Genomic DNA, 13517 nt, shown 5'->3' on the forward strand with positions numbered 1-13517 from the left:
CAAATGTGGATTGCGGGCGCGGTCTGTTACGCGCAAGGATCTTACGCGCGTAATATGGTGGATGTGGCCTACCGCACGGTTCGCGGGCTAGCCCAAGTTCGCGAGTTTCGCTGGTGGAGCGATTTCTTCGTGTGCGATGGCGGAAGGGATCGTTGCGACGGGATCATTGTCGGCCGGGTTGAAAACGCAGCACCCTGTCAAGTACCTTGACCCGGAACCTCGAACACGGCGATCTCGGCGGTGATAGTGCCGTAAAGTTTTGCGAGGAAACTGTTCCTCCGAGAGTCGGGAATCCTGATCAAGACACTTGGTCGCTGTCGAAATCTCGTTCTCGGGCGGACAGACGATGAGATAGGATGGTCGTCGGAGGCGGAGTACCCTCTCGCCGCGGCCAAGTACTCTTCGAACGTATTGTTCGACTAGGGAGCAGAATGTCACTGGCGCAGCGGATCGGAAAGATGTGCTGGCTGGTGACGGAGTCGATGTTTCTTCGAGAAACGGCCCTATTTATAACCGGCAATTCCGCTCGCCTCCGTTATTTTCGGCGCTTGACGGCGGGGTTGCCGGAATAGAGAAAACCGCGTGTCTTCCAAGTGTGCGTGCGCGCCGACTCAGGGCGTGCGATGGCTCGGCGTGTCTCTTCTAGCGGTAATTTTCTCCAGGCGGCATTTCTAATATGTACGTTTAAAAATGGACAACCGCGGTGTCTCCGGTTATAGCCCGGCGGCTTTTTCCGGATGGTGTTTGCCGGGGCGATGCATTTTTCGGGGGTACATTGTCACAGTATATATATCCATGTACATTTCCTCATTCCTTTTAATCCGTATTTTTCAACTGACTTCTAGCCATCTTCAACGTTACAAATTTATAGCGTTTATAAAATTTAAATCTTTAAAAGTCGCATTAAATGATTATTTCCAGCTTCCAAATCGTAAATTTGTCTACAATTGTTTTGTTTAAAAATAACTTCTACCAAATTTTTCTAATAAAATTATAAGTAAAGTCACTTCATGCTACTCGGAAAAAGTACACATTTTGAAGATTATAATAATGTTAACATTGAATTTTATTTGTTAAAAATAGTACAGCAGTTATTTCAAAGAGCAATATATTCTCTTTATAATTGGCGCAATTTTAAAATTTCATACATTTTTTTGAAAAATACATTTAAGTTGGATTAAATTTAAGATATTTATTTTTAAGTAAATAACCCTTAAGTTGGAATAAAAAGATTTTTCAATGATAATACAAAGATAGTACCACTTAGGTTTTGTATAGAAATTAAAAAGAGTACCACATGGGTTAAAATAGAAAAAATTTTCAATGAAGATACAAAGATAGTACCATTTGGGTTTTGTAGAAAAAAATAAAGAATTAAGGGGTACACACATATACTTGGCGCCTTTTTTTACCTTTTTTTTGAAAAGGTAATAACTTTATACTGATATAAATAATAATAGAGTTTATAAAGTTATTGTCAAACACAGATAACAAAAGGGAAGCAGAAACATTAAAAAGCGTTAATAACTCATGATTGAGAAAGAAAACAGTAACAGATATTTTAACGAAATCTTTGGTGAAGGATAAGCACTTAAATTGCATTCATTCTGTAACAAACCGCCCCCTCAGACCAATCACCGTCCGCCAAAACGCCCGGCCAAACATCCGGGCGTAGGAAGAGGCGCTGCGCGTCCATAAGACACTCCACACGTGCCAAAGATCTCGCCGCGCACGCGAACCGATGCAAACCGGCACGCGCTATCGGCGTGTTCATTCGCTCTCCGAACGCCCGATCTCGAGCGGCGGGGATGATGACGCCGAAACAAACCAAACCGCCACCGAGCATCCCCGACGTCTCGAGATGCGGGTACAAAAGAGCCGGAGCAGCGAGATGCTGGGCTTTTTCTCCGCCGACTTTTCAGGCAGCTACTCCGCTAAGTTTCCAAAGTCTTCCAAGGTAGTCCTGGGGTCAAGCGTCTTGGCCTCTGTCTCGACGGCTACCGCTCTTACACCCGTCTCGCCTCGCCGAAGCTGGACTCAAGCGAGCTTGGGCTCTGGCAAGCGTTCGTGCTCAACCGGCATCGTCACACCGATTCGATCCCGTCGCAACAGCTAAAGAAAAACGGGATAAAGCGTCTTTGCCTCCGTCGAGCGTACTCGACATAGCCGTTGTATCCCACCTGCAAATCACGACGCGCTGCGGATCCGTCAAATTTAAAGGGACGCTCAAGCTAAACAAAGCGCTCGCGAACATTCGCACCGGCCGTATGAGTATCGGCAACCGCGCTCACAAAGCGACACATGCAGAGTCAGGTGTATCACCGTAACTCACCCGCCGAAATAACAAATAAAGCCGTGCACCAACCGACGCAATCATCACCGGCAGATTATACGGCCGACGACGTCAAATTTCCGATGGCGCGCACACGCCGCCTTGTAAATACGTTATTGTAAATATCGCGACTCACTTGTGCTGTAATCCTTTTGTTAAATAAACTGTACACATATTATACGTTCAAACCGCCGTCTAGTTCTCTCTTAACCCTCGTGTCCTGGAATTACCAGCGAGCTACGTCCGTGCACGATCTCTATACAAGAAAACCGGATTCTTCCAGTTCATTAAAAGGCATATTTTGATAAGGCGATAGGGGAAGTGTAGAGATACTGCAATATGTCATGTCATTGTTATATTACGATTTTTTTGTTTAAAACTGTATACTATTTGTACCATAATTCGGTAAACGTTAAGACACTAGCTAATCTTATTCATCTCGAGAGAAAATCAGTGCGAACGTAGCCACAGCCGAGAAAAAATCGTGTACCGCAAAATAGAATAATTTCATATCTAAGAATATTAAGACTCCTGATTTCTCAATTCAGAAATCCGCATTGACAGTGGCGACATAGTATCGCGGAAAAAATTAAAACTAATAGGTATAAAATATAATGTGTTGATGACATTTTATTTTGCATGTCATTTTGTTATTATGTTTTGTGGAATCGGAATATTTAGAAATCGGCTTAAAATATGCATTTCGTAACAAGCACTGTTTTATTGCATTTTCTTGTAGTCAATTTTGAGAACTTTTCAAAACATTATAAGTTTATTTTCGTTAAGTACTTTTCGAGTTATAACGCTCGAAAGTCACAGTACACTGTAGCTTTCAAGCCTCACAACTCGGAAAGTACTCAACAAAAATAAACTTTCTTATAGGGTTTTGGAAAGCTCTTTACACTAGTTATATTAGATTCAGGAATCAAAAATAGGGTGTCCTATTTAAAAAGTTAATGTGATTTCGACCTTGGCGACGCCATCCAAGGTCAAAATGATAAGATCAATAAATAGATCTTTTGCAACTTTACCTCTTTTGTCTGAATATATTTTTGATTGGACCTAATCTTGCAAAGATAAAAAGGGTATACGAGTGGTTTGAAACTGTTTCAGGGAGCAAAAGAGGATGAAATTTTAAACTAAAAGTTCCTTTGCCAATTTTCTCAGATCATTACCGAGTTATTAACGATTAAAGTTGATCAATCAAATTGCGCTCAGCCGGAGCGCCCAGAAACGTAACGTGTCGTGGGGCTCCTCGCGCTTACTGTAAACATTCTCCCAATTAAAACTTTATTTTACAAATGTGTTATTGGACCGATAGTGTAACAACACAATAATAGTAAGAAAGCCTTCTTCGGTCGCAGCTAGATCTTAGTGCTTATATTTATTCGTGTGATTTTATATACTTCTCCGAATTCAACCAGAATGTGCGCCGAATTAATTCCGGTCGTAACACATCATGTCAAATAGTAGAATTAGTAATATCACTATTTATATTAAATTGATTAATTTAATATAATAATTGATGCTGATTTGCATTTACATACCCATTTCCCCCCTCACCCCTGAAAAAACTGTAAGAAATTTATTACGAAAAATAACACTCCACCCAGGGTTCGAACCTGGCACCTCCGGAATCTCCGGTCCCAGTGTCTTACCACCTCGACCACTGGGACACAGTGATATTTCTCGCAATATTCGTATATGAGTGACAACGCATTTGAGGCGCGTGATTCAAATTACAAATGTATTATTGGACCGATAGTGTAACAACACAATGATATTTTTCGCAATAAATTTCTCACAATTTTTTCAGGGGGAAATGGGTATATAGATGCAAATCAGCATCAATTATTATATTAAATTAATCAATTTAATATAAATAGTGATATTACTAATTCTTATTCGACATGCTGTGTTACGACCGGAATTAATTCTGGTTGAATTCGAAGAAATATATAAAATCACACGAATAAATATAAGCACTAAGATCTAGCTGCGACCAAAAAAGCTTTCTTACTATCATAAAACTTTATTCTAATTCTTCATATTAATAAATAAATAAATAAATAAAAAATCAATCAATCAATCAATCAATCAATCAATCAACCAACCAACCAACCAACCAACCAACCAATCAACCAATCAACCAACCAACCAATCAATCAATCAATCAATCAATCAATCAATCAATCAATCAATCAATCAATCAATCAATCAATCAATCAATCAATCAATCAATCAATCAATCAATCAATCAATCAACCAACCAACCAACCAACCAATCAATCAATCAATCAATCAATCAATCAATCAATCAATCAATCAATCAATCAATCAATCAATCAATCAATCAATCAATAGGTAAATAAATAATCAAATAAATAGGTAAATAGGTAAGAATAAATTACAATTAGAAATTTATTCAATTTTTAATTATTTCTGATTCTTACTTATTATTTATTTATTTGTTTAATTCAATTATTTAATACATTTGTTCATTCAGTTACTTAATTTCTATGGCTAACCTCGTAGCGATGGGGAAAAATTAACTACGAGATGTTTGTCATGGGTATAAAAAATTATTGGAAAAAAAAACATTATCAAAATAAATTGTATAATAAATAATTTGTTAAACAACTTTTTCAAAAAATGTTTTGATATGTATCATGCATGATTATTTTGTTTTATTGTCGTAGAAATCGATGAAGCTATCCGTTTTTATTTAAAGTCAGTTTTTTAAGAATCTCGTAGTTAATTTTTCCCCATCGCTACAAGGTTAGCCATGGAAATTAAGTAACTAAATGAACAAATGGGTTAAATAATTGAATTAAACAAATAAATAATAAATAAGAATCAAACATAATTAAAAATTGGATAAATTTAGAATTGTAATTTATTCTGAATGAACAAATAAATTAAATAATTAAATTAAATAAAAAAATAAATAAATGATAAATAAGAATAAAAAATAATCAAAAATTTCTAATTGTAATTTATTCTTACTCATTTACCTATTTATTTGATTATTTATCTATCCATTCATTAACTTATTTATTTATTAATACAAAGAATTAGAATAAAATTTTAATTGAGAATGTTTAGAGTAAGTGCGAAGAGCTCCACGGCATGCTACGCTTCTGAGTTCTCTGGCTGAGCGCAATCTGATTGATCAACTTTAACCATTAATAACTCAGTAAATAATGATCTGAGCCAAAATTGGCAAAGAAACTTTTAGTTCCAAATTTTATCCTCTTTCGCTCCCTGAAATATTTATGATGCGTTACGGGACATCCTGTACGCATGCATGCACGCATGCATATTTAATATCAATTTTTGTCTATCTATATGCTAGCAATAAACATTGTGTAAAAAAAATTAATCTGAGTGTGCTTTCATGTTTTTGCAATTGACTCATAAAAAGTTTTATTTTTGACTAGCTAATCCCCTTAAATAAACAATAGTTAGGATTGCTTATAAAATTTTGAGAAAAATTATACATACATAAGAAATATCGTTTCAAACAAGGAAATATATCTACTAATTGTATGAATAAAATATCTTTCATAAAAATAAAATAAAATAAGAATTTTACCTAAAGATGGGTCGTATAATCCACCCTTTAATGGATGTCCAAGAATGTTATAACATAATGGTGTTCTGATTTTCGTTACACTTAAGTTCCTTATATCATTCGCCGTGAAGACTGAAAACAGTAAATGTTGGGAATCCTGATGTTTGGGTGTTAAACGTGGCCTATGGTATTTACTCATCATCTTGATATTCCTTTAGTTATCATAAATCTATAAAAAATATTGGATAATAATGTAATAATCACATACATATACGCATGCACGCACGCATGCCACACACAGAAAAGAATAGCAAAAAATTGGTTAGATTTATTAGCAAAAAGAGTATGAAATGAATTATTATAATCTGTTTTAGGAATAATAAAAATAATACATAGTATAATAACAGACTTTATGAAATGTTAATATAAACAAATAATAATTAATATAAACATATAAGTGCTATTTCGTTCTTTTTCAATTTTAGTAAATTTGAATTTAGGTAAAACCTCTTGAGTGATTAATTTTGGTAAGTTATTAGTGTTATTACATATTTTGACTAGAAATAAATAGTACATTATGCAACATGGGGCCGAACTTTGCTGTTCTCTACTGAGCAGCCAAGAAAACAACGTCCAAAGTCGAGAATGCGGTTGGCCCCATGTTGCATATGGTATTTTATGCAAAAAAAGTACGTTTTTTGCGGCATTCGAGGAAGAACAAGCGAGTGGCGTTTTCTTGTCACTGCCTGTCCCGGTTATGAGAGATCAGTATACTACCTTCGCCCATGCATTCGACCCTACGCTCAGCGCATGCGCCACGAAACGTTCACAGTTTCTTGACAAAAGTGCGCATGCGAACCATACGAGAATATTGATTTTGCCACGGACGGCAATATCCCCCACCCCAAAGAGTGCCTATTAACGGCCATGTTACCAATTATCCCAGAATGTCGCGAAAAACGTGCTTTCTTTGCATAAATAAAATTTAAATTAACATGCAATATATTAAATTAAAACAAATTATTTATAAATAATAAAATAATAAATAACAAAACACAAAAAACTTATAAAATATAAATCAAGAGATAAATAATCAATTAATGAGGAACAATAAGATGTTCATTTGTATAAATTATTTGATTAATTTAAATTAAATGCAAATATGTTTCGACTAAAAACTCTCTTCAGTGTTTATAATAAGTAATCAAATGTCATTTTGTGAATATTTTGCAAAGATCGAGAATAACATAAATGATTTATTTATAAACTAATATTTCAATAAAATTTTATGGTTAAATGCAAACTTTACAATATGCGCAATATTTTTATAATCAATATATATAAGTTAATAAATAAACAAAAATTATGTGTTCCATCAATTAATAGTTTAATTAATTTTCGCCTGTACTTTGTAAGTCTAGCTTTTAGGTATTTGGATGGAATTTGTGCGTGAATCTTTGTGCTTATAAAAATCCAAAGATTGTAATGCTTCCTCTTGTAGAAGCCTCCTGTAGAAGCCTCGTATTAAAAAAAAAAAAACATTTTATCACCGTTATAAAGTATTCTTCTTCAAGCCATTCAACTTTCAATTAGAAAATTTTTATCAACGTTATAAAGTACTCTTCAAGCTATTTAACTTTCAATTAGAACATTTTTTTCTATTTCCTATAGTTTCGACTAAAGGGTTTCGACGATATACGCTTCGAAAGAAGAAAACCGATTTTCTTCAGAGGTGTTTTACCCCTTAAAGGTGAGATTGGGCACGTATAAAAATATGTGTCCCTTATTTTTAACTATTTTACAACATATTAAAAGCTCGTTAAAATCGGAGGACACTTCCATGCCTTTCCTTGTCAGTATTAAGAAAAGAGTTAAATTAAGGTGAAACATATTTGTATTTAATTTAAATGGATCTCGAACAATTTATGCAAATGAGCATCTTATTGTTGCTCGCTAATTGATCGTTTATCTCTTGATTTAAAATAATAAATATTATAATAAACATAATCAATTTTGTCGCTTGCATTAGGTCACACTGGATCATACTAAAATCTACTACAAAAAAATTTTATTATAGAGACATAGGTTTCAGGTTCAGAATGCACATATAAAGATATTAGCATGCTTTTTTGTTATTGTATCTTTATCATTCATTAGATGCCAAATAAGAATAAGGTAAAGTCAGTATTTATGCCGCGCTAGGATTTACGCCGCAGAAGTCAGAAAAAATAAGAGTAAAGGTAGTTTGCTTGCAACTACTCTTTTATGTGCTTTTATGCTATATTGGTATTGTGATTCCAGTTCTTTATTGTTAATATTAACAAAAATATTGCAAGTTGAATCAATTTCTCCATGTAGTAAGTAGTGTAATTGTGTATTACAATGTACATAAAATGATTATTACAGGGAATGTAAGTCTTAATAATTATTTCATGAAATGTAGAGGGATAGTAAGAGATGGAATACAAGCTAGATGCAAGTGCATAACTCTTGTACTGTTTGTTTAGTTTGATGTCTTATATATCCCTCCTGTTTAAGATATATATTTTTACGGACTGTATTTATGTTGTAATACAGACTTTGTGTGACTGGGAAGCAGCACTTGCCCCTGTGTTGAAAACATAGACCTAGTTTACACCAAACACTTGACATGTGTACTAATTAGTAATTTTCTATTAAATTGTCTTAATTTTGACAATGCATGTAAATGTACATGATACCTACATTTAATTATCTTGATTCATATTGTATCAGTTTAATATACTATTCATTAAATTTATTATCAAAATTAAGATAATTTAATGGAAAGTTACTAAATATTACGTGTATCAAGTATTTGGTGTAAACTAGACCATAATATGCATCTATTTGCACTCTATTAATCTGCACATGTTAATTTCTTCAATATTGAATTTCTCATAGAATTATTATTACTTTTATATATATTTATCGTTCTTATTCCCTAATAAACTTTGTAAACACATTTTATAAGTCATTATGTTATTTTACATTATATTTGTAAATAATATTTGTAAAATTATCAATATGCTGTATATTTTACATACAAGTAGTCGTAAATCCCACCATGACAAAAATGCAAGAATTAAAAAAAATTTTTTTTCAAATAAAAAAAAATATTTTATATTTAAAATTTTTTTATAGTAGTAGAGAGTATGAAGTTTTCATTGGTATAATTTATTTTCCTTAAACATAATAAATAATACTTGATAAATTAAGTTTTTGATAGATGTATATATACCAATTTTACCCCATTATCACAAATAAGTACACTAACATACAGATTATAATATATGGAATAAGATGCACAATGTTAACATATTCACATTGCCAATTATTTAGAACCTGAAAAGTTATATTGGTTGTTTTCCAGCTAGGATACACTGATGTTACAAGTTTCATAAAACAAACAATGCACATATATAATGTATTATTTCATTGTTATTCGTTACCAAATATTAAACAAGGATAAAATAATATATCATGTGCATCATGTGCTTTGCAGAATTCTGCCTGTGTATTACTATGTAAGGCTTTTGTTGGAATACAAAATTATAGGTTGGTATTCATAGTTGATTTTTATTTAAAATCATCTCAAGTGCTATTTTAAAATGTCATCGACCAGATAATTGTATTAGCTTCTTAAGACATTATTTAAGACAGTCTCGAAATAAGAATTGACTATGAATACTGACTTTGGACTTAATTTCATTAATAACTAAACCAAAATATTCCTCTATACAAATTACAATTAGATTATAAATAAAAATTTATATCAAATAAACATTACTCTTTGTTAAATATAAAATATCTTTGAAAATTGACATATTTACACACTCTTACTTAGCTTTTTACAGTATTCAGCAGTGTAATACTATGTCAAAATTGCAATACCTCATGTTAGACACAGTTTATTGTATCATCTATGCATCTGTTGGAAAACAGCTATTAATTGAGCATGCAGAAAAATTATTTGTGTACACGTAATATTAAAAATTTTTCTAACCTAATCTTGTCACACTTCACTAAGTGTATAGTAAATAATCTACAGAAATCTACAGAAGACTTTTACAGAATAGAATTTTAAAAAACTAAAAACAAATCAAGATTGAAAATTGATTTGAATTAACTCCAATTCCGAATTCACTATAGTGCACGTGTATACCTCGTGTTTATTGTGTTGTATGTATGTATATACCTACGTTACATACCGGCATTAAGCCTTCTGTATGTATGTACATACATACAGTGATGGTTAGATGGTTCGATGCTTAATTGGTTGGATTCACAGGTAAGAACCAATTACGTTCGCCGTTCGATGAGCAAGTCTACATTCCAAAAACCATCGAAGAAAATGTGTGCACCTTTTAAGCTCATGACTGTATATACATAGGCTCAATGCACACAGGACGAGTCAACGCGTTACGCGTGGCGAATAGCCAATCATTTTTTCGTTTTTATGACAAAAAATAAGAAAGCAAAAGAATGATTGGCTATTCGCCATGCGTAACGCGTTGACGCGTCCTGTGTGCATTGAGCCATACAGTAGTGAGTAGAGTCCCATATAAAGAGAGAAGCGACATCGAACCCCCACTACAACCTTCAATATCCAATTGAGTACTCCACCGCCATTTTGGGAATGCCAACGTCATCAAACACCATTCGTATCATTCTGCAAATAGCAGTGGTCACAATATGGCTGCTCGCTTAGCCAATCAAGTATCAATCAGATTACCAATCAGAGCTTCGGACATCAATGTCGCTTCTCTCTTTATACAGGACTCTAGTAGTGAGCTAAAAGGTTGCAACACATTTTTTTCGATGGTTTTTGGAATGTAGACTTTCTCATCGAACGGCAAACGTAATTGGTTCTTACTTGTGGATCCAACCAATTACGTTCCCCGATTGATGACATCAAAGAAAATGTGTTGCAACCTTTTATAGCGTTTTCGATTGGGAAAAAGTTAGTGCGCACCAGTGCGCACACAGTTCACGCCAACACTGGACAAGTTCCAAGAGTTGCACTGAATAGTGCAAATGCAAAAGAACACGCCCAAATTTTCAGTGCAAGTGTCACTTGAGTTAATTATAATAGATCACGCGAAAAAAAAAAAGTAACCTTGAAAAAGTAATCTCAGTGCTCAGTAAAGCCTGCCGCAGACGATACGTTTTTTCTTACGAAATTGCTTACGTGCTCCTATACTGGCAGTCTTACGTGCTCCCGTACTGGAAATGGGTAGCTTACGGGCTACGCTACTGAGTGGCTCGCGTACTGGATTTTCGTAATAGATCATGTCTTATTTTTCTTACGTGATTCTGTACTGGTTTATTGTGAAAGCCAATCAGGACGCAGTCTTATAGGTTATACCAGGTTATACTGTCGAAGTGTTGTCAAAGTTCAAACGTGAATTCACTTCGCAAACATGATATCGTGCAGAAATGAAAAGACTTCAAAATAGTCCAAAGAAAGTATTTTATGTTTAATAGAAGCCTACTAATAGGAACCATGTTTATATGCGATAAACAAACCAAATTACCATAATAAACACATTAAAAGTGAGGCATTAAAGAATGTATTTACTGTCGACTCCATAAACGTCGGCGATATTTATTTCGTTGTTGCAATTTTTCAATAATTAAAAATAATGCAATAGCAATTTTACGACAATGTACACCCAAGGACTTTGATTCTGTCCATGGGAAAATTTTTCAAACTGAGAAGTCGCTATATTTCTACATACTTACAGTTCATGATTAACGTAACGACCAATAAGCTCTAGTCGTTTCATTAATCATGAACTGCGAGTATGTAGAAAGTGGTGACTTCTTAGTTTAGAAAATTTCCCCATGGACAGAATCAAAGTCCTTGGGTGTACAATTGTTGCAATAATTTCATCCTTCTCATCTATCTCATCCATATTTAAGCGTGCCGCTTCTATGAAACAAATTTCAGTTGCTCAGCCCGTACAAAAACTCGCACCGTGTGAAGTCACGGCCAGTAGCACTGCCAGTACCATTGCCCGTACGGTAGCAAGTAAGAAAATCCAGTTAGAAATCCAGTAAGAAAAAATGTATCGTCTGCGGCAGGCTTAAGTAATGATTTTTACTATATGTAATTAAATAGTATATAATCATTAAAAAAATGCTATTATATTACATCAAGTAATTAATTATATTTTAAAAAAGGTATAAAATCGATGTACTTGTATAAAAGATATAACACTTACGGTGTCATCCATTTTTTTCACACATGCTACATAATTTACAGTTTTTGGAATCATTCTTCTAGTTTGGAAGATTGCAATTATTTTTTCTTTCTTGCTTGAACTAGAAGAAGATTCCAAAAATGTCTCCAAAATATTAAAAAAATCCAAATCCGGATTGCTTATTTTTTCAAATTTGAAACTTCTTTCTTTATTGCTTACAATCCGTTTGTTTTCTATTCCTAAACTCCCTGAATTAGTGTGCACTTAAAATGAAATAGATATATATTTGAAAGTTAGTGAAAGCAAGAAGAAACGTTCCAGTGCAGTCTAGTGCAGGAATAGAAAACAAGCCTAATATCTCGTGCCACTATTATAGCGTTTTCGATTGGGATGCACTGACCGCTCAGTGTCAGGCGCGTGTTCGATTGGCAGTGCCAATGCGCACTTGGCTAGTGTCACGTGTTCGTTTGAACGCACGACTCTCGCATAGTGCGCACTCAGTGCGCACTAATGCCTCGTGCCCACAGGACGCGGCAAGGCTTGCCGCGCGGCGGAAGTTGGCATGGTAGCCAATCATGAAGTTGAACTCGATCCAACTTTTGCCGCGAGGCGGAAATTACATCCAGGCGAACGAGACGTTGACTGGCTATCGAAATATTCCTCAGCCAACTTCTGCCACGCGGCAAGCCTTGCCGCGTCCTGTGGGCACGAGGCATAAGTGGCACGAGATATTAGGTCTGTTCGAGTTGCTTGAAATCTCTAAAAATTTTTGCACTTGAGATGAGATAAATATATATTCGATCGTAAGAAAGAGAGAGACGACAAAGAAATTAATTCAAAAAGGGCAGCAACACGAACAGGCCTATTTTGACCGTGCCAGTTCAGTGCACTGGATGCATGCAAGCATCAGTGCATTATTGTAAGCAATAACGAAGTTTCAAATTTGAAAAAATGAGCAATCCGGATTTGGATCTTTTTAATATTTTGGAGACATTTTTGGAATCTTCTTCTAGTTCAAGCGAGGAAGAAGAAATAATTGCAATCTTCCGAACTAGAAGAATGATTCCAAAAACTGTAAATTATGTAGCATGTGTAAAAAAAATGGATAACGACACCGTAAGTGTTATATCTTTTATACAAGTACATCAATTTTATACCTTTTTTAAAATATAATTAATTACTTGATGTAATATAATAGCATTTTTTAAATGATTATATACTATTTAATTACATATAGTAAAAATCATTACTTACTGAGCACGAGATTACTTTTTCGAGGTTACTTTTTTTCTTTTTTGCGTGATCTATTATAATTAACTCAAGTGACACTTGCACTGAAAATTTGGGTGTGTTCTTTTGTATTTGCACTATTCAGTGCAACTCATGG

At 34.3% G+C, this 13517-nt stretch overlaps 1 protein-coding gene across 8 annotated transcripts in view; it reads right to left on the bottom strand.

Annotated features, from left to right (window-relative positions):
- Positions 1-10353, bottom strand: part of LOC105205121 (DNA-directed RNA polymerase I subunit RPA1) — a 53404-nt gene extending 43051 nt beyond the window's left edge. The window contains exons 1-2 of one of the 8 annotated variants that reach the window (XM_039446257.1): positions 9931-10119; positions 5928-6135 (exon numbers count right to left, since the gene is read on the bottom strand). In XM_039446257.1, coding sequence (XP_039302191.1) covers positions 5928-6108 — 181 coding nt within the window. In that variant the 5' untranslated portion in view covers positions 6109-6135; positions 9931-10119. The other 7 variants (XM_011174417.3, XM_039446254.1, XM_011174416.3 and 4 more) reach the window with 7 other exon arrangements.
- Between the last annotated feature and the right edge of the window lie 3164 nt (positions 10354-13517).

The sequence above is a fragment of the Solenopsis invicta genome, chromosome 2, assembly GCF_016802725.1.
Source record: "Solenopsis invicta isolate M01_SB chromosome 2, UNIL_Sinv_3.0, whole genome shotgun sequence".
Taxonomy (NCBI): Eukaryota; Metazoa; Arthropoda; class Insecta; order Hymenoptera; family Formicidae; genus Solenopsis; species Solenopsis invicta.